The sequence below is a fragment of the Equus asinus genome, chromosome 18 (assembly GCF_041296235.1).
Source record: "Equus asinus isolate D_3611 breed Donkey chromosome 18, EquAss-T2T_v2, whole genome shotgun sequence".
NCBI classification, from domain to species: Eukaryota; Metazoa; Chordata; class Mammalia; order Perissodactyla; family Equidae; genus Equus; species Equus asinus.
The window spans coordinates 36,184,798-36,206,986 of NC_091807.1; the positions used below are offsets into that span (position 1 = coordinate 36,184,798).

Below are 22,189 nucleotides of genomic sequence, written 5' to 3' on the forward strand. Positions count from 1 at the left end.
TTGAGGGATGGTGTCGTATCAAGGGCTCACACTTCTGATCCTCCTTCCTCATGATAAAGGAAGAGGACACATTTGCCAGATCAATGACCACGTACCACGTCTCTGAGGCCACGTTAATCTCCTCTAGCAAGGGTACCACATCTGGCACAGCAGTTTCAATTGGCGCTGCTATTTGGTTGAGTTTGTGCTACTCTACTGACCTCCTCCAGGATCTGTCTGGCTTTTGTAGAGACCCGATTGGTGAAGTAAATGAAGGTAAGCTGGGAACCATCAGGTCAGCATCCTTTAGCTCTCTAAGAGTGGTACTTATCTCTTATCTATATTCCATTGGGATGCGATATTGCTTTTTATTGATCATTTTGGCTGGGATGGGGGCCCTTGCCTACTAGGAGAGCTCTTCTGCCACAGGCCATGGATCCACTGTGGAGATTCTGCCAATTGCCAAATATGTCTATTTCCAGCAGACCCACTTTGTGTGGATCCTGGGCCAGGACACCGTTTATACTCAGCTCACATATGCCCCCACTCGTAACAGGGAGGCTGACGCTTTGAGTCCCTATTTTCCACTTTGACCTTATATTTAACTATCTTCAAAATGTTTGAGTGTTCTTCTTTTTTAGTGTACAGTTATTCAAATAAATGGTTATGGGCCCTTTGGAGGAATAACTGGGAAAATGAGCATTACGTACAGTTGCTGTGATGTTGGTGGGTCCTTCCTCCTGAGGACCTGGCCTTGCTTGCGGTCAATTGCTTCTGAGTCTGAAAACTGGCTCAGATTGAGAACTGGGCAAAGACTCTTGACTTTTTCTTGAGATGGCTGCCCTCAGTCTCTTGATTTCCATATTTGGTTTCTTGTACAGATTTGTACAGATCCTTGTACAGATGTGTTTGCATAGATTAGGGTCTCTCAACCTCAGTACTATTGACATTTTGTACCAGGTAATTCTTTGTAGTGGGGGCCTGTTCTGAATATTGTAGGAAATTTAGCAGCATCCCTGGTCTCTACACACTAGCTGTCAGTAAAACTCTCCCCCGCCCCCCTCCAGGTTGAGTGAAGGGGGGGGGATGGGGCAGAGGCGGAGCTTGGGCTGTGATTTAAGCAGAACAACTGCCTCAGTTGATCCCACAGGAAGCTTTGGAGCTGGGATGGATGACCCTGCAGAGTTGTTCCGAACTGGGGCAACGTGGCCAGACCTTCATTGGATGTGGACTGCCCCGTGAATGGCATGGTGACTTTGGGTGAGGCAGCTCCCTTTGTCTGAGAACAATCTCCCTGGGGGCACCGAGTTGAGAGCTGAGTCCGTCACCAACACTCAGCAGCTGAGGAATGAGCATCTGGAGGGTCCCCCATAGCGTTCTCTACAGAGACAACCACAGCCACGGTCCAGATGTCCGAGCTGCGGGGGGGCACCATAACAGAAGAACACAGGCTGGGGGCTTAAACAACAGAAATGTATTTCTCACAGTTCTGGAGGCTGGAAGTCCGAGCTCCAGGTGCTGGCAGGGCTGAGTTTTTCCTGAGGCCTCTCCCTTTGGCCTGTAGATTGTCTTCCTGTGTCCTCACACGGCTTTTTCTCTGTGCGCGCACATCCCCAGTGTCTCTTCCTCTTCTTATAAGGACACCAGTCCTGTTGGATTAGAGTCCCACTCTTATGACCTCATTTAACCTTAATCACCTCATTAAAGGCCTTATCTCCAAATACAGTCACAGCGCATGAATTTTGGGGAAGGCACAATTCAGCCTATAACGCCAGACGAGTGGGCTGGCTCTCCAGAATTGTTGATTTGAAATTTGGGCAACAGTTGCTGGAGAGGGATTTGGAGGAGTTAACCTGTGTTGAAGTGAGAGCAGGGAGAATAATTAAAGACTCAACAAAGCACCATTCTGAAAGCTGTCACGGCCGCTGAGATCAGAGAGCCCTATCAGCAGGCCTACAACCTGGCCTTCAGCGATGAGCCCGCGGTTGCAGCATCAGAGCGGGGGCCCTTTGAATACAAACACCCGCTGACCTTTTCATCAGAGAGAGAGAGCTGCGAAGGGTGACACGCTGGTTCTGTGAGCAATCCAGGCAGTCCTTATCCCGAAGACAGGCTTGGACATTTAATTGGGCTGAAAAGGACTGTAGGTCATAAGATGACCTTTTCATCCATGAACAGGGAGTAATTTAAACCTTGAGAACAGCAGCAGCTCCAGGTAAGACAGCAGCACTCGAAGGTGAGACTAGACAGAGGCCACAGAGCCGCGGCAGGCGGGTTTGACCTGTCCATGTCCCCCTCCCATGGCATTGTCCTTTCTCTCATATTGGCTAATGACCTTGTGGAGTGTCAAGGTGGGATGGAAGGTTGCATGTGTAAACCCAGGTTATTTTAGGTGAGAGAGAGGCATAGAGGGGGAGAGGGAGAAAGAGAGAGAGAGCACGCTCAAGGATAACAAATTTCCATGCCTTCCAGATAGAACAAAATGTACACATCTATTAACCAGAGTGGACGGTTAAGGGTGACCCATGGCGTATAGAAGCGTTGGAGAGAACACACGTGTTGGGCGGGGACGGAGAAACAGGGGGCAAATTGGCAACTGTGCAGTATTTTTTGCTAAAAACCCTGGAAGATCCCAGCCTAATATTTCCGTTAACTTATTTTTCTTTTAAAAAGGCAATAAAACACAGTCCTCTAGGTTTAAAACAGCTCCATTTTTCCAGAAAATGTTTAATGTTTTAAAAAGTTGGCTTAAAATTTGACAGCATAGGGATTTTTGAAGTCTCCTCTTTTCTCATTTTCAAAGGAGAAAATTCTCCATGTTGGCTTTGAAAAATGAATGTAATTTTACAGAAAAAGAGTTTTCTTTATATAGCAACATTCACATTTAGTGACTGATAGAATTCTTATTTGTTCAAAAGCAGTTTTGGGAGCCGATGGGGTGCCTGGCACTGTGCCAGGTAGGGGCAGTGGAACGGTGGAAAGGGTGGGTGCCTCACCCTCTTAAAGTCAAGGATGTGAGAGACAAGACTTGTGTAAGCGAGCAAACACGGAATGAGTCATTCTAAGAAATAAATACTCCAGGGGAGGTTCGTGGAATTACGTTGCATTTCCACACCCGTGGATATAACCATGGTAGCCCCCTGGCTCTGGGCCTTTTGATGTCCAGCAGTTGGCAGAGGGTTAGGATCTGTAGGAAGGATTAAAATTCAAGGCAGCAGGAAACAAGGTGGGGCACCAAAGGCAGGAGCCCACTGGGTCCACCTGTTAGGATGGGGATTGCTGGGACTTGAGATGGGGCTACTTAGAAACCCAGGGACTATAGTTGGCTTCTGGCTGGGGAGCAGTGAAGGCAGAAAGAAGGGAGGAGACTAGTCACTGACGCTGGGACAGGAAGCCTCCATTCTAGGAGGGTGACCACATTCTCTCTGTCCCGAAGACTTCCGTGTTCAAGGATTAGGATAGCACTGTGTCTGCACATGGCAGCATGTGAAAGGTCAAGAAGCAAAGGTGGGAACATGAAGCTGGAGATGGATTTTTTAAAAGCCCCACACCCCCTGAAATTAGAAACAAATGATGCTTTTGGTATAAAAGTCTGATGAAAAACCCTAGGTCATCAATATATGCTGGCCCTATAAATAAGCCCAGTGGAAGATTTTGAAAGATTGCCTAGTCCAACTTTGCAGCTTCAGGCAGGACCACGCTTCCAAGAAGATGAAAATAATCTATCTGTATCATATATTTTTTCATAAATTATGGGACCATACTTCTGTATTTTAATTCAGCAAGGTTGAAGTATTCCCCAAGATCTAACATATGAAGCTGTAGATCTAATTCTTCCGAAGTTCTCTCAAAATTTATTTCCAAGCTCAATATATTTAGTGTATATATTTTTGCTTAGGTTGGCAGAGGTGAAGCTTTAATATTTCTATATTACCGGTGGAGGAAACGAGACACTGAAGGATGGAGAGACTTTGCCAAGGTCATATGGAAAACTATTGTTCATCTCAAGGACTAAAGTGCTAAGATTCTGGTTTGTGACTCCATCTACCATGTAATATGATGTTTGGCTGCTCTAAGTAAAGTCGTGATAGAGATGTGTTGAAGCTGTTTAAATAAAATTGGCATCTGTAAGAGTCAACAACAGGCACACTGATCCTAAAAGGAGGTAGAGGGAGGCGGGTGGGCAGAAAGTGGGAGGGAGCCTGGAAACTTTGGAAGGAGTGAGTAACGTGTGTGCATGTGTGTGTGTGTGTTTGTCCTATCACTGCTTCAAGCAATGATGCTCAAACTTGTCTGCTTATCAGAACCACATGGGAAGGTTTAAAGACCATCGATTTACCATCCTTTCTCCCTTGGGATTCCGAGACGAGGTCCAGGGATTCTGCAATCCTAGGTCTGATGGCTGGGCTTGTTGGGGCACCAGTGCCCCAAGAGAATGGACGGGGCTGGGAGTTGTGGTCCGAGGGCCCACCTGTTGGTAGATGATGGAAGGAGCATCAGTGCGTCAGTGCCTGTGGAGTGGACCAATGAGCATACATGGAACTGCATGGGGCGCACTCTCAGATGCATCCTGTGTAACCCGTGGGCACTGATTGCCCACGGGCAGCTTGGTTCTCCCTCTGTGCCATACTCAACATTTGCTTTGAGTTCTCTAAAACAGATACAACTCCACAACTCATTAACAGGAGATAACTGTTTGACTACAGATGTCCTGGGGAAATGAATAGCGTTAAACTGCGTGCCACATGGCAAACACTGATCAAATCCTTCTATTTTTTCCCCGAAAGTCCTCTCCAAGTGCTTGCTCTGTCATCTATCTTAGTCTGCCAGGGCCGCCATAACAAAGGACCACAGGCAGTGGGGCTTAAACAACAGAAATTTATTGCCTCACAGTTCTGGAGGCTGGAAGTCGGAGATCAAAGTATAGGCATGGTTAGTTTCTCCTGAGGCCTCTCTCTTTGGCATGTAGGTGCCACCTTCTCCCTGTGTCCTCACATTGTCATCCCCCTGTAATGGGTCTATGTCCAGATTTCTTCTTCTTTTAAGGACTTCAGTCCTATTGCATTAGAGCCCAACTATAGGACCTAATTTTACCTTAATTACCTCCTTTAAGACCATATCTCCAAATACAGTCACATTCTGAGGTACCGGGGGTTAGAACCTCAACATATGAATTTGGGGGGAGGACAGCATTTGGCCCATAACATCACTCAGCCTCTCTTCCATGGCCATGGCTACAAATTAAGAAGATTGGTTCCCACAAGCCTTAGGAGACTTGTGCTTCTTGCTGCTTCAGGTTTGTGCTCACTCGTGTTCATGCAGCACAGACAAGGGCTCTGACCCAGGCCTCCTGCCTCGGCCTCCGTGGGCAACCCAGGCTCACTGGTGCCCATCTGGGGACATGTGGTCTTTCTCTCCCTCACTGAGGTGGACCTGAGGAGATGGGTGGGAACTGAGGAGATGGGTATGTCAAGGGGAGGAGGGCATATGGGCACTGAGTTAGGGTGAGAAGAAGATTAATCTGAATTGGGATGCCATGGTCTTCTCGGCACAGAGAGCAGCAAGGTGGTGGGGGGAGTGTGGGAAGAGGAAGGTATCAGGGGACACTTAATCTTCTTGCCAGACTCATTAACTCCCACCCCAGGACTGGCCAGGTAACAGGACTGGAATGTTCCTTGAGTCTCCCTTTCTGCGCCCCACACCTCCCCCAGGTGCTCAGCTCTGCTTTGTTGAAAAGCTGTTGCTGCTCTTCGTCCCAGGAGCAAACCAGAATCTGCAGCAGGAACCACCCTGGGGAAGTTTGGAAGTTTCAATTGAGTGTGCGAACTGTCGATTGCATTTATATGTCCTGGTTGCATTGGAAATATGCATTCTGGCTAGCTGGCTCTACAAAGGACCAGGTTCACAGCCTCTTCTCTGATGGGGCCCTAAAGCGCTCCTGTTCTCTCCTTTTACTGCTTTTATTCGTTGATATTGTGGAAATGTATAAAAGAAACCTTTACTAAACTGGATTAGGAAGGCCTGGAGGGGGAGCTCTCATGCTCTATCATGCATCCTCAAGTACTCCAAATAGGAAGAGACACACACCTGCATCTCTGACAGGAAGTACAACTACTTTACTAGGAAAGAAGATTTCTCTCCCCACAGGGCAGCAGCCCAGCCAATGAGAAACATCACAGCTCAGCCAATGAGAAGCACCATGGCTCAGCCAATGAGAAGCCGTTGTTGCCCTGAACTGTTAGTTTCCTCCAATGGACTTTCATTTAGAATAGCCCCTCCTTCTCTCCCTTTTTCTCTATAAAAACAGCTCTCCTCTTTTATTTTCTGGATTTGCCTATGGTTTGCCATAGCATACACATCCTGAGTTGCAGTTCTTTTGGCTAACCCAGAATAAATTGGTTTTGAGGATAAAATAACTGGTGAATTTTCCTTTTAAGTTGGCAGTATGAAGCTCCTTGACCCTCTCCTGGGAATTGGGGAGCTACCAGCAGGAGAGGACTGAGGGGTCACCATCCTGGCACCCAGGGCACACAATTTGAGGAGGTGCAGATTCTCAGGTTCCAGCAAGTGCAGCATTGGCATTTGTACGAGTCTGAGAGTGAGTGCCTCCTTAAGTTTTGCACTTGCCCTGTGCTCATCACTTCTTACTTCCTCCTCCAAACTCAGGGAAGCTGCTTCTGTGGATACAACTTGTAGACCTTCAGACAGTAGGTCACTCTCATATCCACAGGTTCCACTAGCGCATTTCCATTTCAAGGCACCTGCAAGGCAGAGGTGGTAGGACTTTCCCCTAGAGCAGTTGCAGCGGGCCATTCCCTGGTCGTGAGGAAGGACGGTAAGGAAAGAACAGGGAGAAAATTGGAATTGCCACAATTGTCGGGGTGCAGAGGTGGGCGTGGCTCCTGGGAACAGAGAGCCTGGAGCAGGAAAGCATGGAGGTGAGAAGAAAACCCCATGGAGTGTGAAGCGAGAGAGGGAGGAACCCAAGGAGGAGGGAGTGGAAAGGAGAGGCCACCTTGGCAGTGGCCACGTGGAAGCCAATGGAGGAGAATCCGAGATAGGGTCTGTGCTCAGCGCTGATTCCACAGGTAGCTGCTGACTGAGTCTCTCTGTGTTGTGGGGCCGGGTGAGGCCCTGTGACACTTCTCAGCATTGTAACAACTCTACAGTTTCTCACTGATTCATCCACATGAAATATTTGGTGGCCACCGCTTGGATATATCGGAATGTCCAGTAGATCCTTGGTATGTGAGGAGTTACTGCTCGTCATGTGGACTGTTCACCAGGACAGGGCATCACTGTTATTCTACTGAGGCTCCTGCTTGGATCTGGGGTGGCGTTGTAACTGGCACGTTGCAGGAAGTCTCCCTGACCGGCGATGGGCCAAGGAGAGGCAACCACATACATCTCAATTCTGTGCATCGGCTACATTCCCCAGTCTGTGACTCCTCCCCTGTGAAAGCCAAGTGTCCCCTCAGATGCCGTGAAGACTCCTCAGGGTCTCAAGAGTCCAGGACTGGGAAGAAGGGTTGAACCTCTTCACAGAGAGGCGGGATAGGGCAATGAGACCTTTAGTGGATTCCAGGGTCAAAGCTGAGTCTTCCTCCCAACGCTGGTGAGGTTATGACAACCACAGAGAAAGCAGGGGAAGCTCTTCTCCTCTCTTGTCACAGAGTGACTCTCCAAGTTGATGTCCTAGTCCTGCTCATGGCCTCCAGCCAGAGGGTGAAGTGCCCGGGGTACAGCAGTCTGGCAGATTTGGGGTCAGGGGACAAGGGGTGGAAAATGCTCAACTCTAAAGGCTGAGATGTGTGCTACAAACGCGGGGAGGCTGCAGCTCCTGAGAAGACAAGGAGGGGTGCTGGCAGGCACGAGCTGGTGTTTTCAGAGCTGCGCTTCCTTCAAAAACCTCCTTTCCGTTGACATTGAAAATGTATTTTCCATGTGTCGCAATCTTGTGCCCCTGGATTTAACGAACAATGGCTTCCCTGTGATGATCTTTGTACCAGTGACTTTGATTTTTTTTTAAATCCAGCATTTCCTTCTCTCCCTGGCAGAATTTGGAGCAGCGACCTAGCATGCCTGCCTCCTTTCTTCCACTAGGTGGCCCTTTGTGCTCTCAGATATCTGCGAGGCGTTCAGACAGGTGAATGAATCTCATTGGCTTACGGGAGGAATGATGCCACCGGGCAGCCCTTTTTAAGAGGAAAGCCAGGACCTGGGACTAGCGACCCCTGAGCAGTGTTCTCCGTGCTTAGCGGTGGGGATCCCGGAGCTGCGGTATTAAGGCAACATGAGCGAGGTGAGTGGCACTTCTACCTGAAGAGGGAAACGTGGGGGTGTGAAGGGACCTTGCTACACAGTTAGTCTCAGAAAATGTGAAGGGTTTCTGAGTGGTGGTAAAGAACAAGTCAATCCTTTGGGGCTTTGGGGACCACCACTATTGATAGTTTGGTTTGTATGGCAAGTGCAGAAACTGGTTAAGTTTGCAACTTTTTAAAATTCACCTTCGAAAGAGGAAGAGACTGATTGTTTGCTTCTGATTTAATTGACTGATTTCAGTGACTTTAGAAAGTGCTTTGGGTTTTAGACCTCAGAAGAGAAAGCCAATTGTTTTCGTCTCTCATGATGATTGGCACTACTTCCAGTGTATATCTTCACGTGGTTTTTTTTGGTGGGTACCTTTCTGAGGGTTAGCAGGCTGGCCATCTGGGGAAAGTCAGGCTCAGAGGAGAAGTGGGGAAAGGATTTCATTCTGTGGCTGTTTGGAAGCTTTGCTCGTACAAACTACATCTGCAGTTAATCAGAGTACCAGCGAGAGAAACGCAAATTGTATGAACCGTGAAAACAATCTGTGTATAGGCGTGTGGCTCCAGGATGGAGAGACGTGAGCCGAAGAGGAGCTAGTTTTCAATGGAAAGTCACTTCGTGGATTAGATTTATATGAATATGTTGTTGGGACAAACTGATGGCTCATTTTATTCTTAAAAAGATCATATTCTGTTTTTTTCTTTTAAACGAGGCAGATTTGGGCTTGTACAATGCCACCCTCTAATTCGCTTTGATAACCGAGACAAGTCCATTTTCGTTTCATTTTGGTTGGCGCTTAAATAATTACTTTTAAAGATCTTTTATCTTTTCTGTCTTTTTTCTTTGGACAGATGGGTGATCCTTTTTTTGGAAGTCTAGAGTAAAATTAACAGCTTTGGAAATAAAATGCCTCTTCACTGTTTTCCTCTCTCTTACGGGGGACTTTGATATAAACACAGAAGAAGGAGTGGGCAAAGCATTATCAAATTTAGGAACGGGGTTTGGGGTGGAGCCAAGGGCTCAAGCAAGGAAGAGGGTGAGTGTGGGGAGGAAGAGAGAGTGGCTGAAACCCTTCCAACAACAGCAACAACAGTAACCACCACACCAGGTCCCATTGGCCCAGAGGTCGCAGTGCTCAGGACGGTGTCTAAATCTCCATTGGTGTTGCCTTATTTGGCCCTCCCAACAACCCTGGGAGATAGGGGCTATTATTATTCCCAACTGGCAGATGAGCAAACTGAGTCACAGAGAAGTTCAAGGTCAAGTGGTTCAAAGTCACCAGCCCCTGAAGGGTGAGCCAGGACTCGGGTCGCAATGCTGGGCGGCTGACCGTCAGGTGGATCTTGATGTCCAAAAACATATGGAATTCTCTGAACAGTGGGTGCCAGAGAAGGAGAAAGTGGAGGAGGGTGGGAAGAGAGGAAAAGGAAGTCGGGTCTTTGAAATTAGACACAGGGCAATGAGGACCAGACCTTCATCTCCTGCACACTTGGGTGAGGGGCTTTCTGCTGGACTCTGCAGAGATTTCAGAAGCTTCTGTATTTGTGTCAGCTCACCTTGCTCGCGAGGAGAAGGGTGCCTGCTGGGTGAAGTGGCTTTTTTTTTTTTTATAGATAACTTAATAGTTTCACATAGAAACAGCATAGCCCTGAGGGGCCGTCTTTCTTCCATCAAGTCAGCTATGGGGATCTGTTGGGAGTAGTGATCCTCTTGCCGACTCTCCCCTCTGGCCATCGCCCCATCTTCACTGAGGCTCCTGCCCAGCGTCATGCTCATGAGCTTTCCAGAATGCCTCAGATCCCTGGTGTTCACTTAATTGTGGGTCCTCGGGGACAGAGCAGATATCCCAGAGCTCACCCCATGATTAGGGTCACGACCTCCTTTCTGCTAAACGTGTAATTAGGGCAACTCTGCAGCCACGGCCCCGCCCCCCAGCATTCCATCAGACCCGTTTGCAGACTATAGCAAGAACTCTCTGCCTTCCTTCCTTGAAGATTGATAAAATCCCACAGTGTGCACAACTCACTCCTTTGCCTCCCTTCCCTGCCCACCAAGTCCCTTCCAGCTCCCTCCACCTTTCTCCCTCCTGTCCCTTCTGTGCCCATCTCTCCCCTCACATCGCATGCAGCCCCTGCTTTCTGATCACCATCTGGGTGACCAGCTCTTGGCTGATCTCCAAGTTTGTGGGGGTGTGCTCCTTGGGGAGCTGGAATTTGTCTTTTGACTAAAACTTAAATCTGCTTAAAACGTTTAATAAAGTTGAACAGAAGCTCCTTTCTGGGTAGAGAACTGGACCCACCCCCCCTGCCCTCAGTTGGATGAATTACATGTGGCTTCTAGTTTTAATAACTTTCAGGCAGCGATGGATTTCAGATGATTGTTTACTTACTCCTGTAACTAATGACCACAGAGGGCCGAAGCAAAGGATTTTGTCAGACTTTTCTCTGACTTCAGGATTTATTTGACTCTGATGGGCAAATAGTTCCTGCTCCAGCTGTCAGGATTTAGCTGCAGAAATACCCCAGTTCATAGCTGCTCCCTTGGGCCAATGCACCACCTGGGCTGGGCGGGGAGGTCCCCAAAGGTCCAAATGCTTCCTTGGGTCAGCTCTGCTCTCCCAGGTCTTCCAGCCTTTAGGGGGAATGCGGTGGGCATCAGGGAACTGAGCCTGGAGCTGGCTCTCACCTGGGCGATTTTACTAAGACGTTGGTCTTCTTTATCCTCCATGACAATGCTTTTTGGGGAGAATGACGTATGATTGAAAAGAGCAGCTCAGTATAGGAAAGAAAGTAAAGTCCAAATTTAGGGCAATGTGAGAGAGTGGAGGTGGTTTGTGGGGGTGTCTAATTTACATTTCGGTATTAAAGTATGTCAGATGTGCCTGGAGCAATCCACGAGATGAGTTGGAAGGTAATTTAGCAAGGATCAAAATGCAGGCTTAGTTCTATTAGTTGGATCAGAAATCCTAATCACCAAGGTTGAAGTTTGCAAAATGCATTCTCTTCTCTCCCCACGGGACTCCCCGTGCACAGGAAGAGGAAAAAGGCTCCCTGTGTTTAGTCACCTAATATTGGAAAAAAGATTCCCGCGAACAATGACAACCATTCCCATTTCCTCATTCAGGTGTCCGTTTTTAAGTTGCTTTTCAAAAGAATTTAGTTAGGAAGTCCAGGAACTAGATTTTAATGCATAAAGGCAAACATTTGGAGAGTTCATTTAAAAATGACACACACTGTTTGGGAAGGGGCCGGGGGAGTTCCCAGTTGCATAATGCATCAGTTGACAGCTATTAATTAGACTTGAGACCTCTTTGGAAAAGCACGCTCCTAATGCTTCGGTTTCCCTGTCACAGGCTCTCTTCTCAAATTGGCCTGGGCGGGATGTTCCCACTCGGTGCCAGGGTTACAGGCTTTTCTTCCATCCAGACGTTGGCCACAACAAAAGACTGCCTGTCAGAGGCATGGCTTGAACACACCGAGGACATTTAAGGGCAAATCTTCAGACACAGAATCAGAAGTTACTTGTCTTATGTATTAAATCTCTAAGGAGAGAAGAAAGCAGCAAGCAGCATTGTTCTGGACGGAGATTTGCAAGGGGAGGCTGTGCCCACTTAAATCTTGGAATGGGGGCATGGGAAAGACATGATCTTTTTGTTTTCAAAAATAGCCATTGGTTTAAAAGTTGCATACAACACTGGTTTGGGGCTAACATAGTCAGCCATCCGAGTAATCCATTGGAGAGACGAATAGTAAGATGAAACAGACCTAAAATGAGAATTATTATAGTCGCATGCTTCTTATGATGTAAGGGAGAACTGGAAGAAATGGTAACAAATGAATGATTAGGTTTGCAAGGAACTGTGTATTTTAGATCATGTAAGCATAGATTCTGAGGTAACTGCATAAAATGTGGGTTTTGCAACTGGCCCCCAAAGGCCTAGCAACAGAAGGTGAAGTGACAATTCAATTTCTTAGTCATTTTAACCTCCTTTGGAGGTCTACCTGCAGTGGGGATCCAGGAAGATCTAGCAAGATCCACATGGTTTTGTTGGTAATATACACTTATTGTGTCTATTGTTTGCACAATAATAGACACCCTCTCTATTTTAATTGGGGATATTAGGTCTAGAAAGACCTAATTATGACTTGGGTTCAAAGTTCATCCTTCCCTAAGTTGGCAGAGGCCACAATTCAGCATGAAAATGTGTTTGCCGGGCAGATTGTAATGGACTGCCATAAACTTGTTTCTCTGGATCCTGCATTTCGTTAACGATTGCTGTGGGATCAGAACTAATGCTGTTTTTCTCTTTTCAATGTAAGAATGACAGAATACAAGATGTATTTTTTTTTCCAGAAAGAAAAATGAATAAATGAGTCACAATTGATTTTATTAAAGGTTTAGTGGAATATTGTGATGAAGATAAAAGATGAAACATGGGTTCTTGTAATGGAAAGTGCCTTGAATTTATGATGAACACATTTTCTGCATTATTTTTTGAAGGTCTAATTTCTGCTCCCAGGGCTTTATTAGAGGTGGTGTCATAGGTGGGAGGCACTCATAACTGGTCTGTGGTCCTTCTCTTCTTAGTGCACTGGGCGCGCTGTACTATTTCAACACCTGAATAATATCACAGGCCCCGGCCCAGGGCTTTTCATTAATTTAGAGTGACTTTCTAGAAAGGGCTTCATATTGGGGGAAAAGAAGGATTTTCAGGGATGCATATGCATCGGTTTAAATTATATTTGACTAATAGCTTTATAAAACACGGCATTAAAGATCATGGCGTTAAAGTATTGTGTTAGTCCGTTTCGGCTTCTATAACAAAGTACCACTGAACGGCTTATAAAGAGCAGAATTATTGGTCATAGTTCTGGAGACCAGAAGTCTGAGATCCAGGTGTAGCATGGTCGGGTGAGGGCCCTCTTCCTGGTTCCTAGGCAGCTGTCCCCTCACTGTGTCCTCATGTGGAGGAAGGCACAAGGGAGCTCTGTGAGGTCCCTTTTATAAGGGCACTAGTCCCATTCATGGGGGCCCCAACCTCACAAGCTAATCACCTTCCAAAGGTCTCCCCTCCTAATGCCATCATCTTTTGGTGTTAGGATTTCAGCCTATTAATTTTGGAGGAGCACAGACACCCCGACCGTCGCAAGTATCATGGATTGTATTTCATTTATTAGAATTACCCCACCTGGACTGTGAACTCCCTGAGGACAATATGTCATCCACAAGACTTGGCTCCTGGTTTGGTGCTTGTTGATGTCCAGTTACTGGATGAATACATGGCTTTCAGGGTGTGGATTTATCAGTTAATATGACCAAAGGACCAGAATCTCTCTTTTCTAAATGTTGATATTTGTGCTACGGGTAGGTTTGGAGAAGAAAAGTTCTATCATTTGTTTTTTACTCCTGGCTTGAAACCTGTGTTTGCCATTTAAATCCTTTTAAGTTGGAAATGGGTGCATTGTTATATATGTAAAATAAATGCTTTCACGGCGGACAAAGAAACGAGAAAAACTGGCAAGAATCTTGACAGAAAGAACTCTTGACATTTGGGAAAATGTCAAGGAAAATAGGGGAAGCTGAAGGAGGAATGGAGAATTCTAATATCCTGTAGGTGGGGGTTGTCTCCTTTGAGACTCTCTCACCTCAGAGAAGTTCTATCAAACTCAAACAAAAAGGACTGTAGCCAGAGAGGCAGAGCCCATGAATACCTTGAAAAATGGTTTGCTGTTTTGAAAACCAATCTGACTGCGGTTAGAGGCGAGTAAGAAAAAGTCTAAGTGAATCTTTAGTAAGAGAGTTCCTCCTGCCGAATCACGGTCAGCCAAACCGCAAACTCTGGCATATTGTTGAAGGCAAAACATATCTAGCACACAGAAAACAAATAGCATCTTTAAATATTTTAAGTCATATTTAAAAGTTAATCATCAATATTAATATTAAAACAAATATTTTAATTTATAGTTGCATATTTAAATATTTTAAATTAGTTTATATTTGAAATAGGAATATATGACAATTCATACCAATAAGAAATTGAATTGCATTTGCTCTCCTGGGAAGTTAGACATTGAATTGTGCGTCAATGTCCCTGTGCAGTCTAATGGGATCTGTCCCCACTTTCCTGTAATCCCCAGGCATAAACTATTTACCATTTTTCTTCCAATCTTTTGAATGAAGTGCAGCATAAATAATGAATAGAGAACGTTTTCCATTCGATTTGGCGTAGGTGCCTTTTGGGTATGGATATGAGAATGTTCTATAGATCATCATTTTGTGCCATTAGCCAAGCAAGCTTGCCACACCCGTCAATGGCCCAAACCTATAAATCCAACATCCATTGCAGGGCAACTTTACATGAGCCATTTAGCATAAGTTACACATTCCAGGCATCAATCCACTTGAATATTGTTTGTGCCTCTCAAATAGCCCTAAATTTATGTTTCTGAATCTTACAGAATTACTTCTCATTCTATTTCTGACAGGGAAATGCTTGGCCATATTTATAACATTGCCAGTGGAAAAATCAATCACCTGCTAAATGCCATTATTTTATATTTTACTCTTAAACTGCCAGCTTATAAATAAAAGGAAGAGAAATTAGAATCATAAAGTAGGAAGGTAATCATCCACAAATTGGAAACTCCCCTGCAGAACATCTAAGGGAAAAGAAGCTACAAAGCGTGAACTGATGGAGCTATTCAAATGAGGCAGTTTTCATATCAACATGGAACTAGGATGGAGAACAGGGGAGTCCTTTCTTCTGGAAGATTTCTGCCCCCAGTTTGAGGACAGTTATGGACTTTGCCAAGACTAAAATAGCTCACCATCCATACTTCAATCCTTCTCCAAATGGTCTGAAATGTCCTTGGGATGTTAGTTTTTCAATACTTGTTTATGACTTTTTGAGCGGGGAGTTTGTATCTGGATTGGTTTGGGATTATACTTTTCCCGGTATCACAATCCAAAACTGTAGTGGAGAGGCGTGACAGAAGAAATGGTCATCTGTCCCCAAGACACCACACCTGTTGCTTAGCCAAGGTTCTAACGAAGTGACGAGTTATTTTAATTTTAAACAATGCCTGAAAAGGAATCCCAGAGGTTGACAATACTCCTTAACATTTGTCTTAACCAAACGAGAGTAAAAATATCACAAGGAAATGTGTTTCCCCATTTTCCCCAAGATGTTTTTTTTTGTTAGCCAATACACTTTTCTGCCCGTAACATGGCTAATTTCCAATATTTAAAAGCTAATTAAGGAATTACACCTGTTTTAACATGTAAGATTCTTACATATATAATTTCCTTATTCAGTAACATCCACTATTTCATTAGGGAGCGTTAGAAAAATATCACTTTTTTTCTTGAGCCTGGCAAAATGGCTAATCATACCTAGGCTTTTCTTTTTCACACTTGTTGGATGTGCAGAGAAATCCCTGTCCGTGAATTGGTGAGATCATGAGCCTGAGAGTGATTGCGTTGGAGCACCCATGGGACCAGTCTTTTCACCTCTGAGAGGTGAGAGGTCATCAGTAGACACGAGTGTGGGCACAAACCTGTCCGCATCCTAGATGGGCAAGGATGTTGAGCCCTCTTTTAAAAATTGTATCTCTTCATGCGTTTCAAAGAGATGGAGATAGCAACAAGCAAAACTTCAAACCCTTATGCAAAGCAATTCAAGGTCCTTTGACCTGGGTCTGTCCTCTTCCTAGGGAAACCGTTGCTATCTTGTTCATTTCCTTCTTTGGCTTTTCCACTGTTGGCTGTCATTGTCAGAACAAGAACCACCAACAAGGATTTAGAAACTCACATTCGAAGCTTATCAATTTTGGGGAACTATCTCCTCAGTGTTCCCCCAGATCCACGACAGAACAATGGAATAGTGTCCACAGTGAGCATGGGTATCAATCCTCTAGACCAGTGGTCTCCAAAGTATTTGAAAGTGCACCCTCTCAGGAAAATGATTTTGAGCCTGTATGCACAATACATCTTTATTTATTTATTTAAAAATTATGGCTATGTGCTAATGTGCTAAATGTTAAGTGCAATCATAAAACAAAAAAAATACTTAAAAGAATGAGAGAATGATGAAATAAACCAGACTTTTAGATATCTTGCTAATTGTGATGGGTTTATTAACCCTAGCCAAAATTTCAAGGCACAATGTCTATTTGTGAAAAGTTAATTGATGGAAGAGCACAGAAATCTATAGTTCAAATAGTCTTGGGAATTCTACTTCTTTTTGAGCCTAAATTGATGACTGGTTTTTAAGCTCGTCTTGGCTCTCAAGAAGATAATCTAGTAGTAGAAGGGTCATTTAGCACCTCCGTGGTTTCCTCGTTGCTGTTGCTGGCATTGTTAGGAGTATTTTCAATATGTGAGCATTTTGTGCAGGAATTTTTTTTATTGTGGTAGAAAACACGTATCATAAAATTTACCATCTTAACCCATTTTTAAGTGTGTAGCTCAGTGGCGTTAAGTTTATTTACATTGTTGTGAAGCAGATCTCCAGAACTTTTTCATCTTGTAAAACTGAAACTCTATACTCATTAGACAGCAACCCCCCTTTTCTCCCTCCCTCTCTCCTGCTAATCATCTTTCTACTTTCTGTTTCTGTGAATTTGACTACATTAGGTTCTTCACATAAATGGAATCCTACAGTATTCGTCTTTTTGTGACTGGCTTATTTTACTGAGCATAACGTGCTCCAGGTTCCTCCATGTTGTAGCATGTGACTATCCAGGAATTATTGAAAGCCACTTACCTGCTGTGGGGAGATTAGTCTAGTTAAAGGTAGATTGTATAATCTATAAATCCTCTTATGCTGGAGCACGGGAACTGCAGTGCAGCACGTGGCGGTATTCTGAGAGCAAGTTGAGAGTAAGGGGGTCCTGGACAAGCCTCAGCTGTGGGGCTCCCACTCTTCCCTGCTCACCCCCCAAGTGATGATGTCAGCATCAATCCAGATACTAGCTATTGTGAAAACCCAATTTCTTTCTTATTGATCTTAGATCCTAAACAGAAAAATAGAAATTCTGAAGTCCTTTTCACCATGCGTCATTGTGAGAGTTAAGCACCTTACAACGCTGGAAGTTGTAAGGCCGTTCACAGTGCAGTCTGTGTCAGTGGTGCTCCCTGGAGTTGTGCTGTGCACAACCTGTGCAGCCGAACTTGGTGGCCCTGCCCCTCCCTGGGTTGCAGTCAGCCTGTTTAAAGATCATTGAGCTAGAGAAAGATTGTCGTTTCTGTGGTCTTACTTAGAATCTAGAGAATTGAAGGAGGCCATGGCTGTCATTTCATTCAAAGTAGTCATTTTAAAATAGGGAACTGAGTGCCCAGAGGCTAACCTTGCTCAAAATCAGAGTTTCTTGAGGAAAAGCCAGTAGGTTTCACTTACACATTTCCTATCCTATTAAATTTCTCATTTTCTATTATATCCTGGATACAACCCAATTTCTTTAATGCCTGTCCCAATTCCATTTAGAACTTGGACATGAAGTATATCAAAAATAATATTGTCCTGGATTTCTTTTTATTAGTCTTGAGTAAAAAAAAGAACTACGGAAATCTTGATGAAGGCATTCTTTCCTTCCCCAGGTCTTCTATTTTATTTCCAGAGGTTCCAGTTTGCGTTCTGACCCCCACCCCCATCCCCATCACACAGGGAGAAGTTGGCCAATGTCAGCGTTGTTATTCCTGTGAAATATTTCACTAAGGTCTCTGTTGACAAAGTTTTCCTGTTTCTTGGCTGGGAGAGTTTCCTTGACTTTGAGTTCACACCAATCACCTTCATTCCTTACCTTACTCTCCATGGCGCTGTGTGAATAAGAAGGAGCATTCTGAACCCCCCAAAATGAAACGCTTAGAAAACGTTTGCTCGGGGAATGCTGGCCCTTTCTATGCTCATTGGCAGTCACTATTTGTCACTCACATTTCTTTATGCCTTCTAGATTACGAAATTTTAAAAAACAGAGGCTGCGTCTTTGACACCTTTTCATCTCCCCAGCACATACCGTTCATCCCCCACTGATGGGCAATCCTTTATGTGTGGGACATTGTGCGGGGTAAGTGAATAAGGCACGGTACCTACCCCTCAACGAGCTCATAGGCTAGCAGGGGAGTCATATCACATGAAATTAACCACACTGCGGGGTCCACACAGAGTACAGGTCTATTCACTGTAGTATAAACCAAGTGCCAGGGAAGCATGGGTTAATGTCATTGTGCAGGTCTGGGAAGGGGAGGAAGGACGTGTTCAGGAAAACCTTCCCCATGGAGTCAATGCTCACAAAAGCAGGGGATCAGTACCCTTTGACTGAAGAATAACCAACATAAAAAACTTAGCAGTGTGGTTTAGCTATAACCACATGAGAAATTAGCAATCTTGAAGTCCAATGAATGGATACATGTCTGTTATGATACTACAGTTGATTTCTAACTTCTGCCCAGTGATAAAAATTGCTTTAAACATGTCAGACATTTTCCCATTCTCATCACTGAATATTTGGGTTCTATTGACTATCTTCCTTTAAAAGTATTAGGTGAAGAAGAGTCTATTCAGTACATTGCAAGCAGATTACATGAGGACAGTCAGGAAGATTTTTGGAATTGTGCGCATTGTTTTATTTTTAAATTTCCGTGTTCTAATTGTGAGAAATGCCTATGTGAATTTAGGTATGCCTGTAATCTACCTTCTGTGTGAGTATTAGCATTTGTCCGTAGTGGAATATCATTGCATGATTTGTATCTTAGAGTCCCTGGTAGCTTCTTAATGATTATTACTATTTTCTCCTCCTCTTTGGAGTTTGTTCAAGGCATGGGCTTATTCCTATATTTATAGCTCCATTCTCACATATGCATAAGTCCTGTCAAAATATCGAGATAATACAGTGCCACGTTGCAAATATTATTTCTGGCAATGTTCTATACCTCTGAAATGTGGGCTGTTTTATCTCTTCTTAAAGATAAGTTCTTAAAATAGATGTAGCAATTTGTCAAGTACTTCCACCAAATACCTCCTTCAAGTTCATAGTTATTTTTTCATCTAGATTTAATCGCTTCCATCTTCAGGGCAGATTTGTTTCATTTTGGGGGAACTATTTTATGAATTTCCGTGTCACTATTTTTTGCTGAGTTCTTGCTGAGTGCCAGATTTGGCTGAAATTCATGTGAGAATTCCCCCACAGTTGAATTTTGGATGAGGATTTTGAGTTCTCACTACAAAAATATAAATGCAGCGTAATGTAACTGTCGAGCTATAGGCGGTGCCCTCAGGGGGCCCTGTGCTCGCTCCTAGGTCCCTTTAGTATTACAACAAGGAGGCAAGAGAGAAACTGGAGAGTCAAGCAGACTTCCGTCAGAAATGAGGTAATTTAAAAACAAGCCACAGTTCTGTAGTTGTTTCCTCCCGTCCACTTCTGCAAGAAATCTCTTTTGATATGATGGTAGCTCAGACAGAGTTGGGAAGCCTGAGAGAGACTGCAACTGGAGTGGGGGGACAGGACCAGTGACACATTTTGTGGGGCCCAGCGAAAAATAGAAATGTGATGCTCCATGTTAAACTTTATTGAGACTTTCAAGATGATGATGGCACAGCGTTAAACCAAGCATGTGGCGCTTCTAAGCCGGAAGACCCTGTGTGACTGCAGGGGTCACACAGCCATAAGGCTGACCCTGGGTAAGAGTAGGAGGCCAGCCTTATGGCTCTGGGAGGATTGCTTTTTAGTGAAAACAAAATGAGAGAAAGAGCTGGTGAAATGTAATTCCGTTATCCCTTTGCAATACCTGGAGTCTCGTATGTAGTTTTCCCTGTCCAAGCAGAGGTTTTCAGAATGGCCCACCCCTGAACATAAAAGCAGGTGGCTTGAGGGTCTTACCCACAGATCAGATGGAGCTTTCAGGCTGGCTCTGAGGAAGCCCACCTAGAGGCATGTTTGGACAAGAAATCAGTGATGCTGGCTGACCCTGCAGGGCTATTGCGAGGATGGAGTAATAAAATCAATTCAAAAACACTTGGAAGGTATATATTTTTTAAATACTATGTAAATGCTAAACCATGACTTGAATGTGAAAAATTCCCCCAATTCAGATTCCCAACATCTTCACTGAGTGTTGGTTGTTTATTCCCATGAATGCTTCAAGCGACGCGTTTTGTCCTGAGACTTTTCCTGCCCTCGAGTCTTCTGTCCTCCTCGTCTCTCCTTGAGGGTGCAATGTCAGGGGACACAAAGGGCAGGTGTAGGAGGCTTGTTCAATTAAAGAGACATTTTTGTGCTTGGAAAGTAAAGAAGTCTATCGTATTAAGAGCCAGAGTCCATAAGTGCAGATATGAAGCAATTCTGTGGTGTGAGTTCGGCCGTTCCTAACAGCCTCGTCCCCGGAAGACAACCTCTAATTAAATTACAGCTGGGTTTGTTCTCCAGCGAATTAAGTTGTTCTGGTTTTCAGAGGGATTTGAAGGTAAAATATTGTGCGAATATCCATGACGAAGGAGTCCCGGCCGGGAGACGGAGGTGGTAGGCGGTGTTGCTGCTGGTGGTGGGATGTGTGCATTTTGTTTGAATGGAGAGATGGCTGGAATTTTCACCTCCCCAGGGGGCAGCAGACCAGATGGCCCCTACAGCTTCCATCCCATCTTCTAATCTGCCTCAATTCACTTCTTGAGCTGTGACAGCTGGTTTAGGACTAAGCATTCCCCCTCTCTTCCAAAAGTACACAACCTCAGACTTCCACCATCTTCTGAAGCTATTTTCGTTTGAGTTGAGTGGGGGAAGAAACCCGGCTGCTTCTTTATTACCAAAAAAGAAAGTCTCGAGCTTCTGAAGCCTCAGAACACCCCCTCTCGCAGAAGCACATGGAGCGGCGCACGGTGCCAAGTCAGCATCTGCGCTTCATCACAAGAAGTCAGTGCGCGAAGACTGGGCTTCAGCCTTCAGAGGAGGCGTGTACACACAGGAGTCTACGAAACTAGTTAAGTGTGTGAAAAATACATCAGGACATCCGGAGAGAGGGAATTACCAGGCGAGAGGTGTCTGCGTGGTCCTGGAGCCCAGTTCTCACAGGTGCAGGAAACACGTCTGCAGATCTGGTGTCCAGTGGACTCTGGACACTGCATGGTGTGTTACCAGGGTCCTCGACAATCTGATGAAGTGTGTTCACCCCATCTTTTTCCTGATAAGTTTTATGCATTTTCATATACAGAATTTTGTGTGATGTCATGGATTTCTATAATAAGGAGGGTCAGGAAGCTTGATGCCCACTCTACCACCAGATGGATGGAGGCATGAAATGTCTGTGCTGTTGGTGGCAGAGGGGGTCATCAAAATCAGGTCTTCCATCTTCTTGGCCAATATTCTCCCGTCTAGCCAGTCAAGATGAAGTGGCAAGTGTGCAGACTTCCACGCCAGTCTGCCCAGGTTCAAACTCCATCCCCTGCACTTAGCAGCTCTATGTCCTTGGGCATGTGACTAAACCTCTCTGTGTCTCAAGTTTTGTATCTACCAAATTGAAATAACTGTCATATCCATGTCACAGTGTTGCTGCCATAGAAGGGTTAAGCTACTGTTATTGAGAAAACATAGCTCTTTGCATTTGCAGAGAGAGAGCCTTGTGCCTTGGAGGCAGCCCCTTTCCCTCAGCCCTGAATGTGGGCTTCTCTTGGTTAACGGTGGCTTTGGCCTCTGTCCTGTCTTCTCGTGTGCACTGTTTTGTTCCCTTGATGAAGAGGTTGAGTGCAGCAGTAGATCCAGACTGGCTCAGCCATGGTGGAGCCATGTGGCCATGGTGAGTGACCATGCAGCACCCAGGATGGGTGGCTGTTTAGGAGTGGGCAGAGCAAAATTCCCCCCACTGTGGGGGCATTTTCATTCTGTGGTCTTCGGTCTCTCTTTGGCCTTCCTTT

General features: G+C 45.1%; 1 protein-coding gene across 3 annotated transcripts in view; it reads left to right on the plus strand.

Moving 5' to 3' along the window:
• The first annotated feature begins 1,723 nt into the window (after positions 1-1,723).
• The window catches only part of PCP4 (Purkinje cell protein 4), a 60,361-nt gene continuing 39,895 nt past the window's right edge, over positions 1,724-22,189 (plus strand). The window contains exons 1-3 of one of the 3 annotated variants that reach the window (XM_070488919.1): positions 1,724-2,194; positions 3,878-4,009; positions 8,083-8,281. In XM_070488919.1, coding sequence (XP_070345020.1) covers positions 8,273-8,281 — 9 coding nt within the window. In that variant the 5' untranslated portion in view covers positions 1,724-2,194; positions 3,878-4,009; positions 8,083-8,272. Of the gene's footprint in view, positions 2,195-3,877; positions 4,010-8,036; positions 8,282-22,189 lie in introns of all 3 variants that reach the window. The other 2 variants (XM_070488918.1, XM_014839283.3) reach the window with 2 other exon arrangements.